Source organism: Labrus mixtus, chromosome 11 (assembly GCF_963584025.1).
Source record: "Labrus mixtus chromosome 11, fLabMix1.1, whole genome shotgun sequence".
Classification (NCBI taxonomy): domain Eukaryota; kingdom Metazoa; phylum Chordata; class Actinopteri; order Labriformes; family Labridae; genus Labrus; species Labrus mixtus.
In genome coordinates this window covers 8,000,673-8,023,170 of record NC_083622.1, presented here as the reverse complement: position 1 = coordinate 8,023,170, position 22,498 = coordinate 8,000,673, and the positions used below count along the sequence as shown (strand labels likewise).

The 22,498-nt window shown below is 41.1% G+C and overlaps 1 protein-coding gene and 1 long non-coding RNA gene across 2 annotated transcripts; both read right to left on the bottom strand.

Annotated features, from left to right (window-relative positions):
- Window positions 1-6,475: 6,475 nt before the first annotated feature.
- Window positions 6,476-7,750, bottom strand: LOC132983534 (uncharacterized). The gene is made up of 2 exons (XR_009674848.1): window positions 7,431-7,750; window positions 6,476-6,758 (listed from the first exon to the last, which is right to left on the bottom strand). It is a non-coding gene; the product is annotated as an uncharacterized LOC132983534 (long non-coding RNA).
- Window positions 7,751-12,477: 4,727 nt separating this feature from the next.
- Window positions 12,478-15,923, bottom strand: LOC132983531 (fucolectin-1-like). The gene is made up of 5 exons (XM_061049864.1): window positions 15,843-15,923; window positions 14,969-15,254; window positions 14,163-14,317; window positions 13,326-13,611; window positions 12,478-12,652 (listed from the first exon to the last, which is right to left on the bottom strand). The coding sequence occupies exons 1-5, from the start codon at window positions 15,904-15,906 to the stop codon at window positions 12,502-12,504; spliced, it is 942 nt and encodes a 313-aa protein (XP_060905847.1). The 5' UTR covers window positions 15,907-15,923; the 3' UTR covers window positions 12,478-12,501.
- Window positions 15,924-22,498: the final 6,575 nt, after the last annotated feature.

Sequence of the window (22,498 nt, the reverse complement as noted above, 5' to 3'; positions counted from 1 at the left end):
GCCCAAGGTCTGAATACCAGTCAATCAATCAATCAATCAATCAATCAATCAATCAATCAACTTTTATTTGTATAGCGTCAACTCATAACAAGTGTTATCTCGAGACACTTTACAAGAAGCAGGTAAAATACCTTACTCATTGTCTGTTAACATTACAAAAGAGCAGGTAAAAAGACCTTACTCATTGTTATGTTACAAAAAGCAGGTAAAAGACCTGACTTACAGTCAAGAGGCACACACAGGAATACATTTTCAAACTTTGTATATAAGGAACACAAATATTGCAGGTATAGAATTTACTAATGCAATTAACAACTTAATTAATAAAGTGTGCACATGAAATAAAACAAACATTTGAAGTGTCTAAGCCCAGTCTTTTTCGTTGGGTTTCAATCCAGGTGTGTGTTTCTGTTTAATCTGTGCTTCTGTGCTCTATGAAGTAGCGAAGGAAGTTCTTCCTTAGAAGAAACAGTCTTCTTAATCCCACTTGAGGTCTCGAAGGTTGGGCTCACTATCCAGTTAGCTGCTCACAGTTCTATGGTGGATGCTCTTGTCGATGGATGGTCTACTGGATGAGCCCAAAATCCACCTTTTACCAAAACCTGACCTACAGACAGGTCACACCACCTCTATAAAGATAAACATGCACGTCATCATCAACACAGGCTTCATCTCAATTTAAGCACTTAACATTTAACACCAAGTATTAAAATAACATCTGTGTTTAGTCACAATTTTCCATTAGCTCTGTTGTACTACAAAAAAGGTTAAAGATTTTCTTTATCAATTTACTGTTGAGCTTTTTATTGATTAGACAACATAGGACACTTTACTGTAATAACTGTACTATGAAACACTGAAGTTCTGTGTGAGAGACTCCACAAAAGAGATTGAAATTAACTAAAGAGGAAAAAACTTTAATCATAACGTGCATTAAACTATTCCTTACTCATTTACATACATACTGTGGCTAAGCTAAGCTACTTTCACCGTTCATGGTGTCAAACGTTTGCTCTTACAGATCACAAAAAGCCTGAATAAATACTACATTTTTCACAACACAAACGCTAACTGATTAACAGTGGCATATGACATTTTATATGTATCTTGTTAGAATCGCGGCTTACGCTAATTGCACAGGACTAAACATTTTTCAATACACCTGTTAGCATCGAGGCTAACGCTAGCTTAACGGCTAGCGGATCCAGCCTTGATCAACAGTCAATATTGTGTTGTTTTTTCAACCTACCACTGAACACTTTGGATGTTTTTACCCTCAGTCAGGACAGAAGAGTTGGATTTAAACTAACACGCATGTTCTCAGCACAGATGCTGGGCTAAGCAGGAATATATGGCTGGCAGGCAAAACAACAGGTCTCAGATCAGCCAGCTAGGAATGCTGGGAGTCTCACCTGATTGGGAAGGAAACAGTGTTTTTAACGTCTTTGGTATAACACAGAGAGTTCTTGTGTTCGATCTTTTCAAATCGTATCGCTCGGCCTCGGTGTCTAAACTGAAGAAGTTCTCACACAGCAGAAAGCTTTTCTTCTTTAAGGCTCAGTGTGTAAGATTTAACAGATCAGTAAGAGGTTTAGCAGTAGAGGGCGCTGGTGGTGTAGTGGTTAGTGCGTGCGCCCCATGTACAGAGGCTTCAGTCCTCCCACCAGGCGGCCCGGCTCATCCGACCTGTACCACATTCTCCACACTCTCATTTTCCCTGTTTTCTGACTCTATCCACCGTCCTGTCTCGAAATAAAAAGCCCAAAAGTACATCAAATATTTATGAATAATCACCTGAAAATAAGAGTCTCGTGTTTTCATGACCTTAGAACAAGCTTTATATTTCTGCAGAGATGGCTGGTCCCCTTCTTTGGAGTGTGCGTTACACAGTATTCACACAGCGGCCATTTTCTGCTGATGTCATGATCAAGGTCAAAGATCAACTAGTGTTGAAGTGTATGTTTGTGTGTGTGTTGTTTCCTTGTTACTCAGATAAACAAGGAGATCCGACGAATTGTAATCATTTCACCACTTCTGAATTAATCAGAAAATCAGACGGGACAAAACTTCATATTTTAATCGTGTAATACTTTGAATGACTCGTTAACAGGTTAGTCATAACAGCTAATGTTAGTATTAATCAATGTTTACTTAATATATAAATATCAGTGTTTCCTACACATAGACGATACCTGGGCGGGCCGCCCAAGTATATTTCTGGCGGACTTGTTTTTATGTACTGGTAATTTTTAATTTATTCATAAAATTGCCGGGTGCACGAGAGAGTGAGAGAGAGATCGGAGTAGTGAGAGGGCGCATGAGAACCTTACAGCTCTGTTCAACATAAAAAAACGTCCCCCTGGACTCCTACGTAGAGATAAGACACAGCAAAACCAACAGAGCAGAATCACATCAGCTTCAGAGAGAGAAAGATAGAAGGTCCACTGCACCGATTGAAGTGCCTTTCTCCAGGGTCCAAAATGAACACCTGCCAAGAGCCAAATGCAGGTAGATTTTCCGTTAGGCGAGTAGATTTCAGAGGGTTATGCGCCATAGGGCGGGAAATGTTTGACCAAAAAGTCATATATAAAAACTATGCTCAAACCCTGGGACTGATGTGTAAAGACTGCAGCCTCTGTGTTTGGGGGCGCCGGCTCTACCCACTGAGTCAAATCAGCACCCCGTGCAGACATTAAACTTTTTTAGCAACCGTCACTTAAGGCCGCTAAATCCCAAACACTGTTCCTTTAATTCCTTTAACGATAAACTTTTTTTTTTTTTACTGTTTCTAGTGGCAGTACATAGTAAAAGAAAGTTGTTGATTTCCCCCTGATGTGCTGTGTCATTACATTTTGTAGATAGCCAAACACTTGTTTTGTAAAATACTGATGTACAGCCTTTAAAAGGCTTTTTATTAGGGCCCGAAGCACTGACAAGTGCGTAGGACCCTCTTGAAACCCTAGGAATTATTGGGGCCCGAGCACGAACCGTGCGAGGACCCTCTTGAAACCCTAGGAATAATTATTTTTCTTCTTCCTCCACTTTAAATGCGATTTTTTTGAGGGCCTGAACATGCGCGAAAACTCACCAAACTTTCCACGGTCATCAGGTCTCGCGAAAAATTAGATATTTTGGTGGTTTCGTAAAAGAATTTTGCAAAATGGCTCAGTGGCGCCCCCTTGAAATTTTCATAATGGCCTCCCCATAGAGGGTTTTTTCACGTACACTCACGAAAATTGGTACGCATATTAAGCTTCTCGGGACGGACTAAAAATCCTCTTGCGGCATTTCAAAAAACCAGACAGAAAGTCCACGAATTCAAGTTGAATTTCACAAAAATGGCTCAAAATGGCCCAAAATCGTTCAAAATCGCCGATTTCAGCCTTCCCATATGAAGGATCTTGCCCGAGGGCGCTAATCCGATTGGCGCAAACTCATTGTCAGTGCGTGCTAGACAGGCTCAGCATATCTCGTTGTGCTCCACACATTATTTCGTCAAAGGACGTGGCCGTGGCATGTGTTAGAACTTTTTTGTGCGTTTTGGCAACTTGCCAAAAAAGTAAATGCTTTTATCTCAGCTATGCAGTATTCAATCATATTACAATTTCTCATGCATGATACGGGACCCGTCCTGAACACATCCATGTTTGAAATTTTTGGATAAGTCACAGCGCCACCTGTTGACAACAGGAAGTTACTGCTTCTCAATTAGCACTAGCCATTGCTACACGATAGCTCATTTCCCCCTAAAAATTGGTGTGGACCATACTAACACCTTGGCCATACAACCCTTTCAAGCTCAAATGCCTACGTCCAATGCTCTCGCCGTACGGATGCGTCGTTCGCCATCAAACAGGAAGTAGTATTTTCATGGGCTTAACATAGTCGTACAGACCTGAAACTTCATACATATAATCCTGGCACTGAAGTCAAACATCTTATATCGTTTAAGTAAGTGGGCGTGGCTTAATGGCTCAGTGGCGCCCCCTTCAAATTTTCAAAATGGCCTCCCCATAGAGGGTTTTTTGACGCACATTCATGAACATTGCTACGTATATTAAGCTTGTCAGGGCGGACATAAAATCCTCTTGCAGCATTTCAAAAAACCCAACAGGAAGTCCACAAATTAAAGTTGAATTTCACAATAATCGCAGATTTCAGCCTTCCTATTTGAAGGATCTTGGCCGAGGGCGCTCATCCGATCGGCGCAAACTCAGTGTCAGTGTGTTCTAGACACGTTCAACATATCCCGTTGTGCTCTGCACGTTATTTTGACAAAGGGCGTGGCCGTGGCGTGCGTGTAAAGTTTGATACGCATTTTGGTAACTTGCCAAAAAAGTAAATGCTTACAGTATATCTCTGCCATGCATGGTTCAATCATATCCAAATTTGTTATACATGACACAGAGCCTGCCCTGAACACATCCATGTTTGAAACGTTTGGATAAGTCACAGTGCCACCTGTTGACAACAGGAAGTTACTTCTACTCAATTAGCATTAGCCATTGCTACACGGTAGCTCAATTCCCCCTAAAAATTGGTGTGGACCATGCTAACACCTTGGCCATACAAGACTTTCAAGCTCAAATGCCTACGTCCAACGCTGTCACCATACGGACGCGCTGTCGCCCGGAAGTAGTTTTTTCACGGGCTTAACATAGTCGTTGAGTCCCGAAACTTCATACATGTGATCCTGGTGGTAAAGTCAAACATTTGATACCATTTAAATGAGTGGGCGTGGCTTAATGGCTCAGTGATGCCCCCTACAATATTTCAAACATTCAGCCCCCGCAGCACGTTGAACCTACTGTTCTGAATTTTATTATGCGTATTCATCTTGACAACACCTACAATAAACCCTCTTGCACCCATGCTCAAAATCCAACAGGAAGTCCACAAATCACATTGCCTTAAACAGGAGGTGGCTGTAACTCTTGCTAGCTAACGGCTAACTAGCTAAACTCATAAAACCGTTATGTTACATTAGTCAACCAAGCAATTTCACAGAATAGCTCGCACTAACGGTTTACCAGTTAGCCAGCAGTCATTTCGTTAGCTAGCTATCATTAACGGTTAACTTGTTGTCTAATGTTAGGGTGCCCTCAGTCGACATAAATGTTACTATTTTCCGGACGGTGTCGCGGGCTCAATTTTAAAGCTAGAGGGGATATACAGGTATCAAAGCACGAAATACTGCATCCATTGGTACCAAACATGACATGCTATCATGTTGGGAAGAGGGGTTAATAACGCTCTCAAGTCAAGGTAGTTGACTTGTTGGTGATTTTAACATCCACGTTGATAACCCCCAGGACAGAGGGACTAAATAACTGTTTCACACTCTTGATAGCTTTGGGCTGACTCAGCACATGACAGAGCCCACACACAACAGACGGCACACTCTGGACTTAATCATCTCCAAGGGCTTGGACATCTCCAAGGTTGTTGTTTCAGATGTTGCCCTCTCTGATCACTCCTGTGTTTTATTTGAGAGTACTATGTCAGTGTACATGACAAGTATTAAACAAAAGTGATCACAAAACGGTGTATCACTGAAAACACCAGTGAAATATTTAACCAGGTTTTCTCTTCCACAGCTGCCCTGTCCTGGGGCTCAGTCAGAAGTCAACTTCAATTCTAAAATCACAAATGTTATTGATTCCATTGCTCCCACTAAGGTGAAGGTTGTGTCTGGTAAGAAAAAATCTCCATGGAGAAATTCAACACTGGTAAGAAACGGAAAAAGAGATTGTCGAAAAGCTGAACGCAGGTGGCGTAAAACTAATCTCCAGATTCATTATGACATCTACAAAAAGAGACTTCACACTTATAATTCACAACTGAGGAATGCAAGGCAATCTTTCTTCCCTGACATCATCACCAGAAACAATAATAATGCTTGTGCCCTGTTTGCTACTGTCAACAGGCTAACAAACCCTCCTGTGTCAATAGCATCTGAATTTCATTCTACCAGGGCCTGTAATACATTTTCCACCAAATCCAGAAAATTTGACAAACTGTCAGTAACTCATCATCAGGATCAGGATATGTGCTGTGTCCATTTAGAACCAACTTAAGCACCATGACACAATTTAATCAAATCAACCTTAAAAACCTGGAGGACATTATACAACAATTAAATTCCTCCTCCTGCTGTCTTGATATTCTGCAAACAGGTTTTTTCAAAAAAAATTCCCAAGTCATGGCTCCAAATCTGTTACAAATTGTAAACCTGTCTCTTCTCTCAGATGTCTTCCCACAGGCCCTGAAAACAGTAGTCATCAAGCCACTATTAAAAAAGAACAATCTAGACAAGTCAATAATGAACAATTACAGGCCTATATCAAATCTTCCTTTTTTTAAGTAAAATAATCGAAAAAGCTGTTTTTCAACAGTTAAATAACTTCTTGACATTGAGCGACTGTTTCGATGTCTTCCAGTCAGGTTTTAGACAAAATCACAGCACTGAGACAGCTCTGGTTAAAGAGTTTAATGACATCCGTTTAAACACAGACAGTGGCAGAACCTCAGTCTTAGTTTTACTTGATCTCAGTGCTGCGTTCGACACAGTTGACCACAATATATTACTCGACCGACTGGAAAACTTTGTGGGAGTTTCTGGCACAGTACTAAACTGGTTTGAATCCTACTTAAAGGACAGGGACTTCTTTGTGTCTATAGGTAACTTCAAATCTGAGCAAACAAAAATGACTTGTGGAGTTCCCCAAGGTTCCATCCTGGGGCCTCTTCTGTTTAACCTCTACATGCTCCCACTAGCTCAGATTATAAAAAACAATAAAATAAGTTATCATAACTACGCAGACGACACACAAATATATATTACAATGTCGCCAGGCAACCATGGTCCCATAAAAGCACTGGGCAAATGCATAGAGCAAATCCATGAGTGGATGTGCAAAAATGTTCTTCAGCTAAACAAAGACAAAACTGAGGTTGTTGTTTTTGGAGCAAAGGAGGAGTGACTAAGAGTCAGCAATCAGCTTCAGTCAGTCAGACTTAAAACCACAGACCAGGCAAGAAATCTGGGCATAGTGATGGACTCAGACCTCAATTTTAAAAGCCACATTAAGACAATTACAAAGGCAGCCTACTATCACCTGAAGAACATATCACGAATTAGAGGACTTATGTCCCAGCAGGACCTGGAAAAACTTGTCCATGCTTTTATCTTCAGTCGTCTTGATTACTGCAACAGTGTCTTTACAGGTCTGCCTAAAACATCAGTCAGACAACTGCAGCTGATCCAGAACGCTGCTGCTAGAGTCCTCACCAAAACCAAGAAAATGGATCACATCAGTCCAGTTCTGAGGTCTTTACACTGGCTCCCAGTCTGTCAGAGAATAGATTTTAAAATCCTGTTGCTGGTTTATAAAGCGCTTAAAGGTTTAGGGCCAAAATACATTAGTGACCTCCTGATTAATTACGAACCATCCAGACCGCTCAGGTCGTCTGGGACAGGTCTGCTCTTTGTCCTCAGAGTCAGAACCAAACACGGAGAAGCAGCGTTCAGTTTCTATGCTCCTTATATCTGGATCAAACTCCCAGAAAACTGCAGGTCTGCTGAAACTCTCAGCTCTTTTAAATCGAGGTTGAAGACACACCTGTTTACAGCTGCCTTTCATTAAACAGCTTTAATAAGATTTTGAATTTTAACTCTGCACTGTAACTTTTAACTCTTTTTATATTTTAACTTTATTTCAATTAATTTCATTTGAATTATTTTTAGTTGAACATAAGATAAGATAAGATAATCCTTTATTTATCCCACAATGGGGAAATTTACAGTGTTACAGTAGCAAAGAGCAAAGATTGCAAGCAAAAAGTGAACATAGTACAATTTAAATATGAAAAGAAAAATTAAGAATGTACAAAAAATAGATTTAAAAAATAAAAAATAGATAGATCAGCTATTTGACAAAAGTGTAGTTATGTTCAGATTCAATAATTCCAGTGATATATTTTTTTAATGTTCTATTTTAATGTTTCTTTTCTTTCCTCTGACATGATGCTTTTGATGTCTTGTGTGAAGCACTTTGAATTGCCTTGTTGTTGAAATGTGCTATATAAATAAACTTGCCTTGCCTTAACCATAGCGCCTCCTACTGCAAGGAATAAGTACTACACAATGCTCAATTTGCTCCATATTTCATAGCTATCATGACAGTGCTAGCCTGAACTGCTCTACTTCAAAATTTTCTGTGATGTTCATTATGCTGCCTATCTCAGCATACCATAGTACAACTTTTAGCCACGTTCCGCTGCTGCTGCATTCCCGCGGTTGCAACACACCCCGACATGCACAGGGGTGCGAGGGCCCTTCATCACTGCTTGCGGTTTAAATTTTTTCTTGATTTTGATGTGTGTTTATTGATGACTTTAGGAGTTCTGTATCTGTTGATCTGAAATATTTGTAGCAGTGCATTTCATTTAAAAGGTTGTTTTTCAGTTCCTGCTTTAGGCCATGAAAATATGGAATACCAATCCTGTGTCTGAGGAGTAAATATGAAGCTACGGTTATCTAGCTAGCCTGTGTCGTTTAATTCAAATGAATAGAAATTACCTCTCTTTGAAAATGATTCATATTTTAGCTCATCAGATCTGTGGCTTGGACTGTCAGTTAGTGTCCTTTATATCCACTGAAGAACAAAGTAACAGGCCACTGAGCTTGTTTTGCTTTTATCAACCCACTGAGCAAGAGCGTCAATTTACGCTCCACAGCAAAACAACCATATGGAGTTGATATTGAGGTTTAGTCTGGCAACAAATTGAAATGTCCTTAACATTTCTAACAGCCTGTCTGAACAGCATGCAACGTAAGAGCGACTAAATCAGCTTGATTCTTTTGTTTCCTATTGGGGTTGCCTAACTGCCAGGCGCACCATTTTAACCCTGACGTCCCGTTTCTGTTTTCATTCATGTCATTCGCATGAACAAACAAGTAACAAGGTAGGCGGGGGCTCTGACAGGCGCTGACACTGGCTTTTGTCACTCAGCAGAGCTCATTAGCTTGTTAGCTTGTCGTTCAAATGCAGCTGGTGCTGCAATTATAATATCCACAGTATGATTGAAATGTCGTTCTTTGACTTGTGTCAACAGCACCGGAGAAAAACTTTATTTAGCTCACCATGAGCCGTTAATTGATGAGGCTCTGAATGTTGTGATTTTAATCGACAACTCGTCAATACAAAAGCACCACACATCTGTTTGTCCACCTTCAAAAGAAAACTACCACATGTTAAAATGTTTATTGGGGGAAACTGAAATTCACAGAGCAGAGAAGTAAATATTTAAAGGATGCAGACAGCCAGCGTGTGATCATGCACGATGCGATGGGGTGTCCAACGCTCGCGTGCTGTTAGGACATGGTGTCAGTTATTACATAAATAAATAAAAAAATTAGTTTATGAAACAACCTCGGACACTTTGGTTTCTCTAAGTGTAAAACAGTTTGGGTGAATCAGATTGTAAGATCAGTAATAACAGCTTTAAATTGTTGAGGTACGTCGACTTTGATGCAGATGTTTATTAAAAAGAACAAAACAGATCAGTGAGATGAAAGTTGTATAAACAGAGATCGCAATTTCATTGAAGGTTTCATAGTGTAGAAATGATCCTGTTAATCAAGTGCCCGTTTGTAAGGAGCTCCTGAGACATTTTCACATTAGTCTTGAATCCTAGATGATGCAGGCATTTGTGTGTTTCAGATGTCTTTTATAATATTTCTCTATTTTGTCTGTATTTTGAAAAATGAAGTTTACAACCACCCAAAAAAATCCCTTCTCTTTTTTGTATATGTTTTTATTGAAACAATCTCAGAAGAAACAATACAATGGAGATGTACTCAATATATGTATTTAAGTTTTTTTACTAACATTTATATATAATCTTTGGTCAGCTAACCGCCAATCAGATAGCTCGTTAGTTACCAAACACAGTTAAAAGGTGCTCGGGGCATCTGCAACAGTGACTCTAAATATCCACATCTTGATCCAGAAGTAATTTTCACCCCGTTCCCTAAACCGAATGATTGTTGTTTGTCATTGGCCATGTGACTGATATTCAAAGGTCACATATACTCCTCCTTTCTTGTTCCAAATCAAATTGTTTTCAAGGGAGTCGCCAATGCGCAGCCCGGGTCCCTACAGTCGTGTAAAAAACTGATAATCTTTGCGGTGGGTTATCTTAACAGAATCCACTCTATGGGTTTTAAGCAAATACAGTTGCCCCCAGGGGGCGAAGGTTTTGTTGGTGTGAGAGCAGGACCCATGGGCCAATCATTGTCATTATTCCCATCAATAGCACAGTATGAAATGCTATCTGGATACAATGATGACTGTGAGGCTTCATTTGAGCGCCAGGTTCTCTCCTGAAAAATAATATGCAAGCACTTATTGTTCTTCTGTGTCATCACTATGAGGTCACAACACTGTTTTTTTTAAATATGTGGTCTGTCCTTGCCTTGCATTTTACTTTAATCTGTTCCCTTCCAATCTTTGCTAACAATACATATTATTTTACATCTGCAAAGCTACTTGCCAGATATCAGTGTTGGCTGAGAGCCAAGAGCCTCACACATGGCACCAATTATGTTGGGGTTTGCAGAGGTTGCACACAGACAAAAGTTATGTTGGGGTTTTATGTGTTAAATTAGGCTATTCAATTAATATTCATAATTATGATTATTTAATTATTAATATAAATTAGCAGTATTAATAATCTGAAGGAATAACAATGGGGCACCACCATGGAATCAGGGAATAATAACCAAATAACACAAATCAGTCTTGAATTTAATTAGTTAAATACCAATATAATGAATATTTAATAGATATCTAAATTTAAATAAGTGGAAGGCATGAATCCTAACCCTTGTGTGTGAGTGAGAAGAGATGGGGGAGGCAAAGAGAGAGAAAAAGCACGATGTGGTGAGGTCAAATGGAGACAAAATGGTGGACAAATAACAAAGTGAGCTCTGTGGCTTGACCTTTGAAGCAGATAGAACTTCTCTGAGATAAGGTCAGTAACTATAACTTAAACACCGGAAAGCCAGTGGTCGGACTTTGATTCAATGGCAGTTGCACTAGTCTTTCTGAGGGTGAAAGTAGTTAACTGAAGGTAAGCTAGCACAGCAGTGAATAAAACACACCGATATGTGAGCATGACAATCCAGCAATAATAAGAAAAATGTAGCAGCTTACAACAGATACTAAACAGGATGTGGTGGGGTGTCTGCAGCGCTCATGTCCAATTGCGTTCAACGACGTCGAAGAAATTCATCAATCATAACATCAATATTAGACTGATGAGTCTCTTATCATCCTTACCTGTAACTGCTAATATACAACACGTACTTTTACCATTATTACTTACACTGTAGCTCTAAATACAAAACTACAATATATCCAGAATTCTGCTGCTCGCATTCTCACACACTCCTGCACCTGTGACTACATCACCACCGTTCTTCATGACTTCCACTGGCTCCCCGAAACCCAGCGTATCCACTTCAAAGTCCTCATCACCACTAGCATAGCCCTCCACAACCTGCCCCCTCTCCCCCACGTTTCTGATGTCCCCCCTTACCTATCTGAGTCCCTCCACCGGCATACTCCACCTCTGCACTCTCAGGTCTACTGATGCAAACCACTTGTACTTCCCATGCAGAACTAACCATCAGTCCTGGGGGTGACAAGGCCTTCTCCATTGCCACTCCCACACACTGGAACTCACTCCCAAAAACCATCAGAGACCCCCCCCTCTCCACCTTCAAGAAGTCCCTAAAAACGCTCCTCTTCAACCACTATCAAAACCTCTTATCCTCCTTTTCTTAGATTATTTCTTCTTTTTGTTGCTCTTTGTTAAACGTTTTTGAGTAGTCATTTCTCATTCATTGTTGTTGCTCTGTTTGTCCCTATCCCACTTTCCAACCCAAACTCACTCTAAACAGACGTCTTTTCATCATGAGCCTGGTTTTGCTCGAGGTTTCTGCCTCAAAGGAAGTTTTTTTCTTGCCACTTTGCTAGATGTTGCTTAGTGCTCATGATGGATTAATGTTGGGTCTTTGTACAAAATATAACAATGAGTTTTACCTGCTCTGTTTGTAAAGTGTCTCGAGATCAAATTTGTTATGAATTGGCGCTTTACAATTGATTCAGAAGAAGTTGATGATGTACCTTATTAATCTATTTTACACTCTGTTATTGAACATGCTACACACACACAGGCTGAAATGCAGAAACAGGATCCGGTGGACACGCAGTAATGGAGAGACGTCAGCGAGGGTCACTATTGATTGATAGCAGCGCTGACGGCAGCTTTCCCTACAAATACATGGCAGTAAAACAAGATGCAATTATCCTTTTACACAAATTTTATTATTTTCCAATGCAAACAATCAAAATGAAGCCTTATCTATTAGTTTGATTCATGCGAGTTCAGTTGGTTAAATTTAGCTCGTTTTGGATAAAGTGAATCTTTATGCTAATCCAGGACGGAGCCATAAACCTCCACCTCGCACAGGGTCAGGTACTCCTTCCTTCCAGGGATGAATACGTTCACGTAGCGGCCATCCATCCCATTACATTGAAATTCAACAGTCGCTCCGGCGGGGATGTTATCCAGCACGACGCATCTGACAAAAGAAAGACGAATCAAGACGTCACATAAGTACCATTTAAAAAAAATAAAAATAAATAAAAAATGTTCTCCGTTATAACTGTGAAACATGTGTTACTGCAGAACTTTTCCTAAATATTTATTTAATTTAGATAACTTTATTTATCCCAGAGGGCAATTCGTTTCCACAGTCCACCCAGACCATGCATATATTTACAAACAACAGAAGATTATTAATCAGAGACAACAAACAATCAGTATTTCAGTAGTACTGTACATACAGGCCCCTGGAGCAGAAGAAAAAGTGTGTGCTGAAACAGGCCGTTGGGAGATTTCCCCTTCATGACATCACAAAAGGGCAGTAACCCCTCCCCATGATGGGTGACACTCCCACAGCTAGGTTTGTTCTGCTCTCTAACTGCCTTCTCACAGTAAACAATAGAGCCAGAAAGCCCGAGCCACCCAAGCCCTTCCAGAGAGGGGGCATGGTCAGACATTCAAAGCTACAGACACACAAACAGCCTATTCTGAGCAGGGCTGAAAGAGGGGTTTATAGGCATGATCAAATACAGGATCAGAGTGGATTTGAAACAAGAAACTTCACATATGTTTTGGGGAGCTATGAGACTTAAACTGGTTGAAGAGGAGAATAGCATGTGACCTTTAAGTGAACAGGGTGAACACTATACCTTGGGTTGTTGTTGCCATTGTTTTCAAGTGAGTCTCCAATGCGCAGCTCGGCTCCATTCAGTCGTTGATAGTAATTAAGATCTTTGCGGTTGGTTATCTTAACAGAATCCACTTTATGGGTTTTAAGCAAATCAAGTCGCCACCAGGGGGCGAAGTTGATGTCTGTGTGAGAGCAGGACCCGTGGACCCGATTGTTGTCGTTATTCCCATCAATAGCAAAGTATGCGTTGCCTTCTGTATACAATGATGACTGTGAGGCTTTTCCTTTGAGCGCCAGGTTCTCTCCTGTAAAATAAAATGCAAGCACTTATAAATATGTTTGTTCTTCTGTGTTTTAATCACTATGAGGTCACAACGTTTTTTTCAAATACTCACTCATCACCACTAACATAGCCCTCCACAACCTGCCCCCCCCCCCTCCCTGATCTCCCCCTTACTTATCTGAGCCCCTCCACCGGCATACTCCACCCCTGCACTCTCAGGTCTACTGATGCAAACCACTTGTACTTCCCATTTAAAAAAAAAAAAAATCTGCAAAGCAACTTGTCATACGTCAGACACAATTTCCACAACATTTCCATTCTGAAATGTCCTCAATTCTGAAAGATTTCTGTGTGGGAGGGATGGAGACCACATGTGCCTGTTTCTAACATCATATAAAGTCATAACTGATGTGTATCCATTCCAACATACTGGTAATGCTGGGTGTTTGTTGAGCAGCCAATCACAATCAAGTATCCAACCAGATCGAGGTATGAACTTAAATGTTTAGATACATGCTTGAACAGAATGACTGTAACTTATTTAAAATAGAACTGTATGGCTTAAATCCTCACCTGTCGGGGCATGGTACCCGTAAACCTCCACTTCACAGACCGTAAGATACCTGTTAGCACCGGGTAGAACGATTGTCACATAACGTCCACTGATACGAGTGCTTGGAGTCAGTGTGTGAGAGATGCCTGCAGGAATGTGAGATATTGTTCCAGCCCTGAAACAGACACAAACACGTTAAAATGATCATTATTGGGGCGCTGGTGGTGCGCGCGCCCCTTGTATGGAGGCTATGGTCCTCCATGCGGGCGGCCTAGGTTCGAATCCGGCCTGTGGCTCCTTTACTACATGTCATTCCCTACTCTCTCTCCCTGATTTCCAGCTCTATCCACTGTCCTGTCTCTCCATTAAAAGGCACAAAAAGCCCAACAAAAAAAAAGATCATTATCTACCTGGGATGTGTGAAGGTCAGATAACACGTCTGTTAAAACATCATTTAATGTAAAATAATATTAACTTCACTTATATAGCACTTTTCAAGACAGATGCACCAAGTGCTTCCACAGACAACATTGATTGTTCCAAAGCTGAGGAGCCACTAGAGCAAATGGTCGATCACCCTTTGCTAAAGAGCGAGGAGTTCATTGATGTAGTCTGGTGCCTGCATGCATGGCCATGAAAGGCCTACAAGTAACATTTTAAAATGGATACTGAAAGAAACAGGTAACCAATGCAAAGAGGATAAAACTAGGGTTTTGGTGGCGAGGCTTTTCTAGTGACGCGTCTCTATGTGATCGGCCCTGACTGTGCAGATGCTACCTCTAGGCTATTGCAGTACGAGGTTTTCAGTAGCTTTAATATCACTCACAGTGGGTTTGCAGCACCATTGTCTTTTAAGTTGTTGCCTATGTGAACCTTAGCCCCATTGAGCCTCTGTGCACAGCAGTCTCCTCTGTTGGTGATGACGACGGAGGTGACGATGTAGCTGTCCAGCAGGTCCACTCTCCACCAGGGGTTGTCCATTTCTATAGTGTGAGTGCATGAACCAGCGTCGAAGTTTGATTCACGGTTTCCATCGATTGCACTGGAGGCATCCCCAAAGTTATGCGGATAGCGATGCGACTGAGTTGCTTTGCCACGCAAGGCCACATTTTCTGTTGAGGAAATGATTTATAGATGTATATTAAATAGAATCAGAATCAGCTTTATTGACCGTATGCTTAAACACACACAAGGAATGTGTCTTCGGTAACTGTGCTCTCAATGTGCAAAAGAACAACATTAAATATAAACATTTAAGCAAACAAACCAATATATACAAAGCTAAATAAGATACTAGTGTAGTTGTGAGTAGTGCAAAAAATGCTGATATGAAATATATGCCATTATGTAACAGATGATTATTTTACTTGAGCTAAAGTTCTTACAGTACGTACATAAGCAGTATTCATGGAAATAGCTTCATGATGTCAGATTCCTACTCACTAAAAGGAAGTTTCCCCCAACAATGAACATTAACATTGGTGATTATAGTATTTGTTTATTTTCCACTTGTCTTAAATAAGTTTGATGGGCAGCTTCTCGTTGTTTATTTCTCACTTGAAGTGTACTTTCGGTTCGAGACCGTCTACTACAATACTAAGTGGTACTATGGATTAGTATGAGAACTAGAAGAGAGAGAACTCATTCAGTTTACCAACAATAAAGAGAATACCATTATTATCACATTACAGTATACTTACCATGATTTCTGGCTGAGCACGTTCCCAAGAGGGTCAGCAAAAGAAATAACAAAACGTACTTCATTGTTCTGGATGAGACAGAAAAGAGAATAATTTTCAGTCAAGTGTCTTGAGAAAACATTTGTAATGAGTTGGCACTTCAGAAAAAAAAAGGATGTCCTGTTGCTTCAGGGCTCTGCATCCAAATTAAGGGCGTTTTCACATTAGGCTCGATTGCCCCCTTCCCCCGCTCGTCTACGTTAAACACTTGCTTATTCACACAGTCTGATACAGCAGGTGGCAGTATGCACACAGTTGGTTTGCAAATCCACCAAAAAGCTGAAAGAAGAAGAAGCAACCATGGCAACCAATCATGTACTGAGTCCATCCTGCTAGCTGTGGATGTTTTTGTTATTTCTGGGACCCCAACAATGACCTTCTTATTACTTCCACATCTATTGTGCAGCTCAGAGGATGAAACAGGTCTGTGCTACTCCGATACAGTGGTTTTTGGAGCAACACAAGATATTTTGAATGACGTCACAGTGGTCCACTTCCTTGTTTGATTACAGTTTTATTCAAATCTACCACGGACTGTGATCGAGTACACATGAATCATGCCCGAGACCACCTCTTCCAGGGGACTCGGGCACAGTACCCCAATATGGTAAGTTTGTGTTGTCACTGATCAAATGACCGGACTTTGGGGTACAGCGTACTCGGATCTTGGCCAGGGTATCTGTTGCACCAGGCACTGGGTCACTGACCCTTTTTAAACGTTGTGCCTGCCTCACTCCAGGTTTGTGCCGACACTTTGCTGTAAACACATTTTAAATGCCCAATTCTTACTATTTTGTCCCACATACTCTTCCTTCTTCCAGTCTACCAACAGGGAAATACAAAACATTTTCAGAAAGTATTTTATTCGTGCCTTTGTCATACCTAAGAAATTACAGTTTCAAGCTCAGGTTTTAAAATATAATTAAGAATATGTTAAGTCAGTAACTCTTAAAGTACATTTTCAGTATTTATATGCATCGTACTAGTTGCAGTAATGAATACTTAAAAGAGATGAGAAATGCAAAATGAAATATTTACCCTGATTTCTGGTACTTCCCTGGAGTCCAACAATGCAAATGTGAGGGCACTCACTATTTCTGCTCAGTGAGAGTGGTGAGAGAATCAACTCATTGCAATCAGGTGTGTGTGGCACTGATTGGCTTTGATTAAGCCCAGGTGTGGGGAGTTTTCATGTCTCCAGTGCTTTGTGCTGACTCATTATCTCACCTTCAGAGGTTCTCCCTGTGAGAGGTTCTCCCTGTGGTTTCTCGAGTGGTTGTGTGTATCTACGTATAAACACCAACTAAGAACTTTCTGCATAAGATTTCTGTTGCCGGTCTCCCAGTGTTTAAATTGGGGTGCTGGATAGTTTCGTGTCTACTCCAGTCTTTTGTGTTATCAAAGGTCTTCCTGGCAGCCTTTGCTTTTTGTTTCGTGTTTTCTGGGTCTCCTGGACAATTTTGGTTTTGAGTCAGCTGCTTGGCAGCAGTGGTTTAGTTAATCCTTTTCGGTGCATTATTTATGTTAGGAAGCCTGTTGTGGCTCTAAACAGTTTTGTTGTTTCTCCCCCCGCTTTCCAATCTATCGCTATCGCGATTTTTTGGTTATCCTTCTGGGATAACTTTGAGACACCCCTGGGTCCGCACTCGCGTCCCAATCCCCCCCCCCTTCCTGACAGCAACTCTTTCCCTAGGCAGAGATGTGTGTGTGTGTGCAGACTAGTCTTACACGTATCCGTAATATAAATACCCTAAAAGCCAATCACATCACATCATGGAGTCTAATCACACTCAAGACAAATCACACTCCTCTTCCGGTCATCTGGACTCAAGAGATCATCTAAGGACACGCAAACGATGGCAGTCATGTGATTCCTAATTAAACATAAATACACAACTGCATTAACCCAACTGTTGTGACAGTCTCTGCCTTCGCTCTAACAGTCAGGCTTTTACTAATAGGTTCTGTCTCTCCTGTTCCTAAAGCAGAATCTGTAAGTCAGATGCAGAGTAAATAACAGTAAACCAGGACTTTGGCTTAACACACAAACATTAGCCGTTACACTTAAGAGCCTTTCAGATAGTATGCGGTGTGCAGAGCAGAGGGGCAGTGGGGGGAGGGGGAGTGCGCAAATCAGCTACGCAAGTCGCTTGGTGACTGAAACGATAGTTGGAACAATAGCTCAATAGCATTGTGCCCCAGCACAATGTATGTGTCCACTATTCAGTAGAAAGCTCCGACCTTTCTTCTGCTGAGAAGGAGAAGAGGAACAGAAAAGAAGAAGAGGGTGTGGCTTCATGAAAGCCTCAGGGCGCGACAGGATGTGGGAGCGTTTAGGCTCATTCAGGTGCTGCAGCTCTATAACGACCGCTTCACGAACACGCCACACATTTCTGCTGCTGTTTTAAACACACCGGGTACACCCAAACTGTTGGACATGTCTTCACAAACTAGAGTTCTCTGTCTGATGTCCTGGTAGGTCTGTAAACTAGAGCTCAGGAAAGTGGGACAACGCTTGGAGGTGACGTCACGGAGCGCTGCGCCAAAGTTTAAAATATTGAACTTCCTCGCAGCGCGCTCAGACGGCAAGCACAAACTGTGGGGCGCAGTACCCTCAGGCGTAAAAACGGCATTAACAAACTGAGAAAAAGACAAAGGTACAATGTGATTTATTCTCTACTCTGAAGCTAACACTTGAAGTTTGAGCTAATGAGGCACTTTCTTCTTCTGCTAGGTGTGCTGTGACTCTTCCCGAGTCGAGGAACTACCCATCCCACAGTCCATTGCGATTGATACCGCTTCTTAGTCGTTGTTATAGTGTTTATACTGTTAATACAAGTGTTGTACTATCTTGTAGTTTGTGTTGTTGAATATATGAATTACATTCGTTATTCATACGTTCCTAACCTGAATAACATCACCCATCACTTCCTGCAGGGGGCTCCGGAGGCTCATCAGAGGCCGCCGCCATGCTGGAAATGTCAGCCTAACGACAGGTTGAGACCTGGAGCTGAGGAGGGTTTTAAGCATTATGACAAACAGTTACATCCCGCAAACAGTTACATCCCGCGCATCACGTCAGCTATGCGCCTTATTGGGAAAACCCTTATCCTTCATAAAATCAATGAAGATGACTCAAAAAATTCAGTAAAACTGTGTAAACAGCAATGGTTGCATCACATGGATTATGTGTGTGTGTTTCCCGACAAACCGATAACACTCGATTTCATCTCTTTAACCCATGAAGGTTGCCAATAAAAAAATTAGCAGTAAAACAGTGTAAACAACATTGGTTGCAGATTTTTCAACCCTGTTGGGCCACGCAGGCTTAGGACAATCAAACAATGGACTTGGACCTGCACCTCTGTGAGAAGCCTCATTTGAGTTATTCACTGAGATCACAAAGAGGCCTAAAAGGACTCTTAATCCCAGAATCCCCTGCAGTACTTCACACCTACGCGTGAAGTAAGGGGGGACCGGAACCTCTCTCTCCTCATTGGAGGGGACCTGAGGTAGACCCCCCATGGAGCAGGCCAGGCTACAAAACTCCAAGACTTCCATTGCTCTTTCTCTTTCCACGCGCTGACTTCAAGTGTTCGGAGACACAAGCTCACCTCCTGTTTTCTGCAACTATCTTCCTTTGTTCTAAGTTTTGGCACGCAGGTAATCCGCGGCCGGCAGTGTTCTAAATTCCGAGCTTGGATTGTCCAGTGAACGCATCTTAGTTTCTCGGAGAGTGTCAGACTATAACAGATTATCGGAAAGATAAGGGTCTTATTCCGTCCTGCAACAAAAGGACTTCACCGAACATCTTTCCACTCGACGGAGAACCAAGGAAGCCGTTCTTGCCGTAAGGGACCCTCGCCGCCATCAGACGCCTCTGCACCTGGACGGCAAGAAGGTCTGTTTTATCGTCGGACTCCTTTTTCCTTCAACAATCGCGGGCAAAGCGATTCACAAGTGAGGCTTAATTAAGTCTGGGCAGATTTAGCTTTAGAGAGTGTTTTTAACAATTGTTTGATCGATGCAGAAACTGTAATTCTTCTCTTTGTTGGACCGCCGCGTCTTTTTTGCCAAAGTTTCATGTCATAAAAGCTGCAGATTTGGGGTCCTGTAGCACATGAAAGATGTGTGTTTATTGATGACTTTAGGAGTTCTGTATCTGTTGATCTGAAATATTTGTAGCAGTGCATTTCATTTAAAAGGTTGTTTTTCAGTTCCTGCTTTAGGCCATGAAAATATGGAATACCAATCCTGTTTCTGAGGAGTAAATATGAAGCTACGGTTATCTAGCTAGCCTGTGTCGTTTAATTCAAATGAATAGAAATTACCTCTCTTTGAAAATGATTCATATTTTAGCTCATCAGATCTGTGGCTTGGACTGTCAGTTAGTGTCCTTTATATCCACTGAAGAACAAAGTAACAGGCACCTGAGCTGGTTTTGCTTTTATCAACCCACTGAGCAAGAGCGTCAATTTACGCTCCACAGCAAAACAACCATATGGAGTTGATATTGAGGTTTAGTCTGGCAACAAATTGATATGTCCTTAACATTTCTAACAGCCTGTCCGAACAGCATGCAACGTAAGAGCGACTAAATCAGCTTGATTCTTTTGTTTCCTATTGGGGTTGCCTAACTGCCAGGCGCACCATTTTAACCCTGACGTCCCGTTTCTGTTTTCATTCATGTCATTCGCATGAACAAACAAGTAACAAGGTAGGCGGGGGCTCTGAAATGCGCTGACACTGGCTTTTGTCACTCAGCAGAGCTCATTAGCTTGTTAGCTTGTTGTTCAAATGCAGCTGGTGCTGCAATTATAATATCCACAGTATCATTGAAATGTCGTTCTTTGACTTGTGTCAACAGCACCGGAGAAAAACTTTATTCAGCTCACCATGAGCCGTTAATTGATGAGGCTCTGAATGTTGTGATTTTAGTCGACAGCTCGTCAATACAAAAGCACCACACATCTGTTTGTCCACCTTCAAAAGAAAACTACCACATGTTAAAATGTTTATTGGGGGAAACTGAAATTCACAGAGCGGAGAAGTAAATATTTAAAGGATGCAGACAGCCAGCGTGTGATCATGCACGATGCGATGGGGTGTCCAACGCTCGCGTGCTGTTAGGACATGGTGTCAGTTGTTACATAAATAAATAAAAAAATTAGTTTATGAAACAACCTCGGAAACTTTGGTTTCTCTAAGTGTAAAACAGTTTGGGTGAATCAGATTGTAAGATCAGTAATAACAGCTTTAAATTGTTGAGGTACGCCGACTTTGATGCAGATGTTTATTAAAAAGAACAAAACAGATCAGTGAGATGAAAGTTTTATAAACAAAGATCGCAAAAAACACAGTGCCAAACCAAGATGTTGAACTAACTAAAGTGCACACGTCATGCTTGATATCTGTGGGGTCTCATTTCAGAGCCGTTTGTTTCATTGAAGGTTTCATAGTGTAGAAATGATCCTGTTAATCAAGTGCCCGTTTGTAAGGAGCTCCTGAGACATTTTCACATTAGTCTTGAATCCTAGATGATGCAGGCATTTGTGTGTTTCAGATGTCTTTTATAATATTTCTCTATTTTGTCTGTATTTTGAAAAATTAAGTTTACAACCACCCAAAAAAATCCCTTCTCTTTTTTGTATATGTTTTTATGTTTTTCCCTAAACCGAGTGATTGTTGTTTGTCATTGGCCATGTGACTGATATTTAAAGGTCACATATACTCCTCCTTTCTTGTTCCAAATCAAATTGTTTTCAAGGGAGTCGCCAATGCGCAGCCCGGGTCTCTACAGTCGTGTAGAAAACTGATAATCTTTGCGGTGGGTTATCTTAACAGAATCCACTCTATGGGTTTTAAGCAAATACAGTTGCCCCCAGGGGGCGAAGGTTTTGTTGGTGTGAGAGCAGGACCCATGGGCCAATCATTGTCATTATTCCCATCAATAGCAAAGTATGAAATGCTATCTGGAAACAATGATGACTGTGAGGCTTCATTTGAGCGCCAGGTTCTCTCCTGAAAAATAATATGCAAGCACTTATTGTTCTTCTGTGTTTTAATCACTATGAGGTCACAACACTGTTTTTTTAAATATGTGGTCTGTCCTTGCCTTGCATTTTACTTTAATCTGTTCCCTTCCAATCTTTGCTAACAATACATATTATTTTACATCTGCAAAGCTACTTACCAGATATCAGTGTTGGCTGAGAGCCAAGAGCCTCACACATGGCATCAATTATGTTGGGGTTTGGAGAGCTTGCACACAGACAAAATTTATGTTGGGGTTTTATGTGTTAAATTAGGCTATTCAATTAATATTCGTAATTATGATTATTTAATTATTAATATAAATTAGCAGTATTAATAATCTGAAGGAATAACAATGGGGCACCACCATGGAATCAGGGAATAATAACCAAATAACACAAATCAGTCTTGAATTTAATTAGTTAAATACCAATATAATGAATATTTAATAGATATCTAAATTTAAATAAGTGGAAGGCATGAATCCTAACCCTTGTGTGTGAGTGACAAGAGATGGGGGAGGCAAAGAGAGAGAAAAAGCACGATGTGGTGAGGTCAAATGGGGACAAAATGGTGGACAAATA

Bases quoted from the DNA above. Each gene is read 5' to 3' on its own strand.
- LOC132983531 (XM_061049864.1), bottom strand. From the start codon at position 15,906: ATGAAGTACGTTTTGTTATTTCTTTTGCTGACCCTCTTGGGAACGTGC. The intron at 15,255-15,842 runs GTAAGTATACTG...TTTCCTCAACAG, and splicing joins GTGCTCAGCCAGAAATCATG to AAAATGTGGCCTTGCGTGGC. The intron at 12,653-13,325 runs GTATAGTGTTCA...TTCTTTTGTCAG, and splicing joins AATGGCAACAACAACCCAAG to ATGCGTCGTGCTGGATAACA.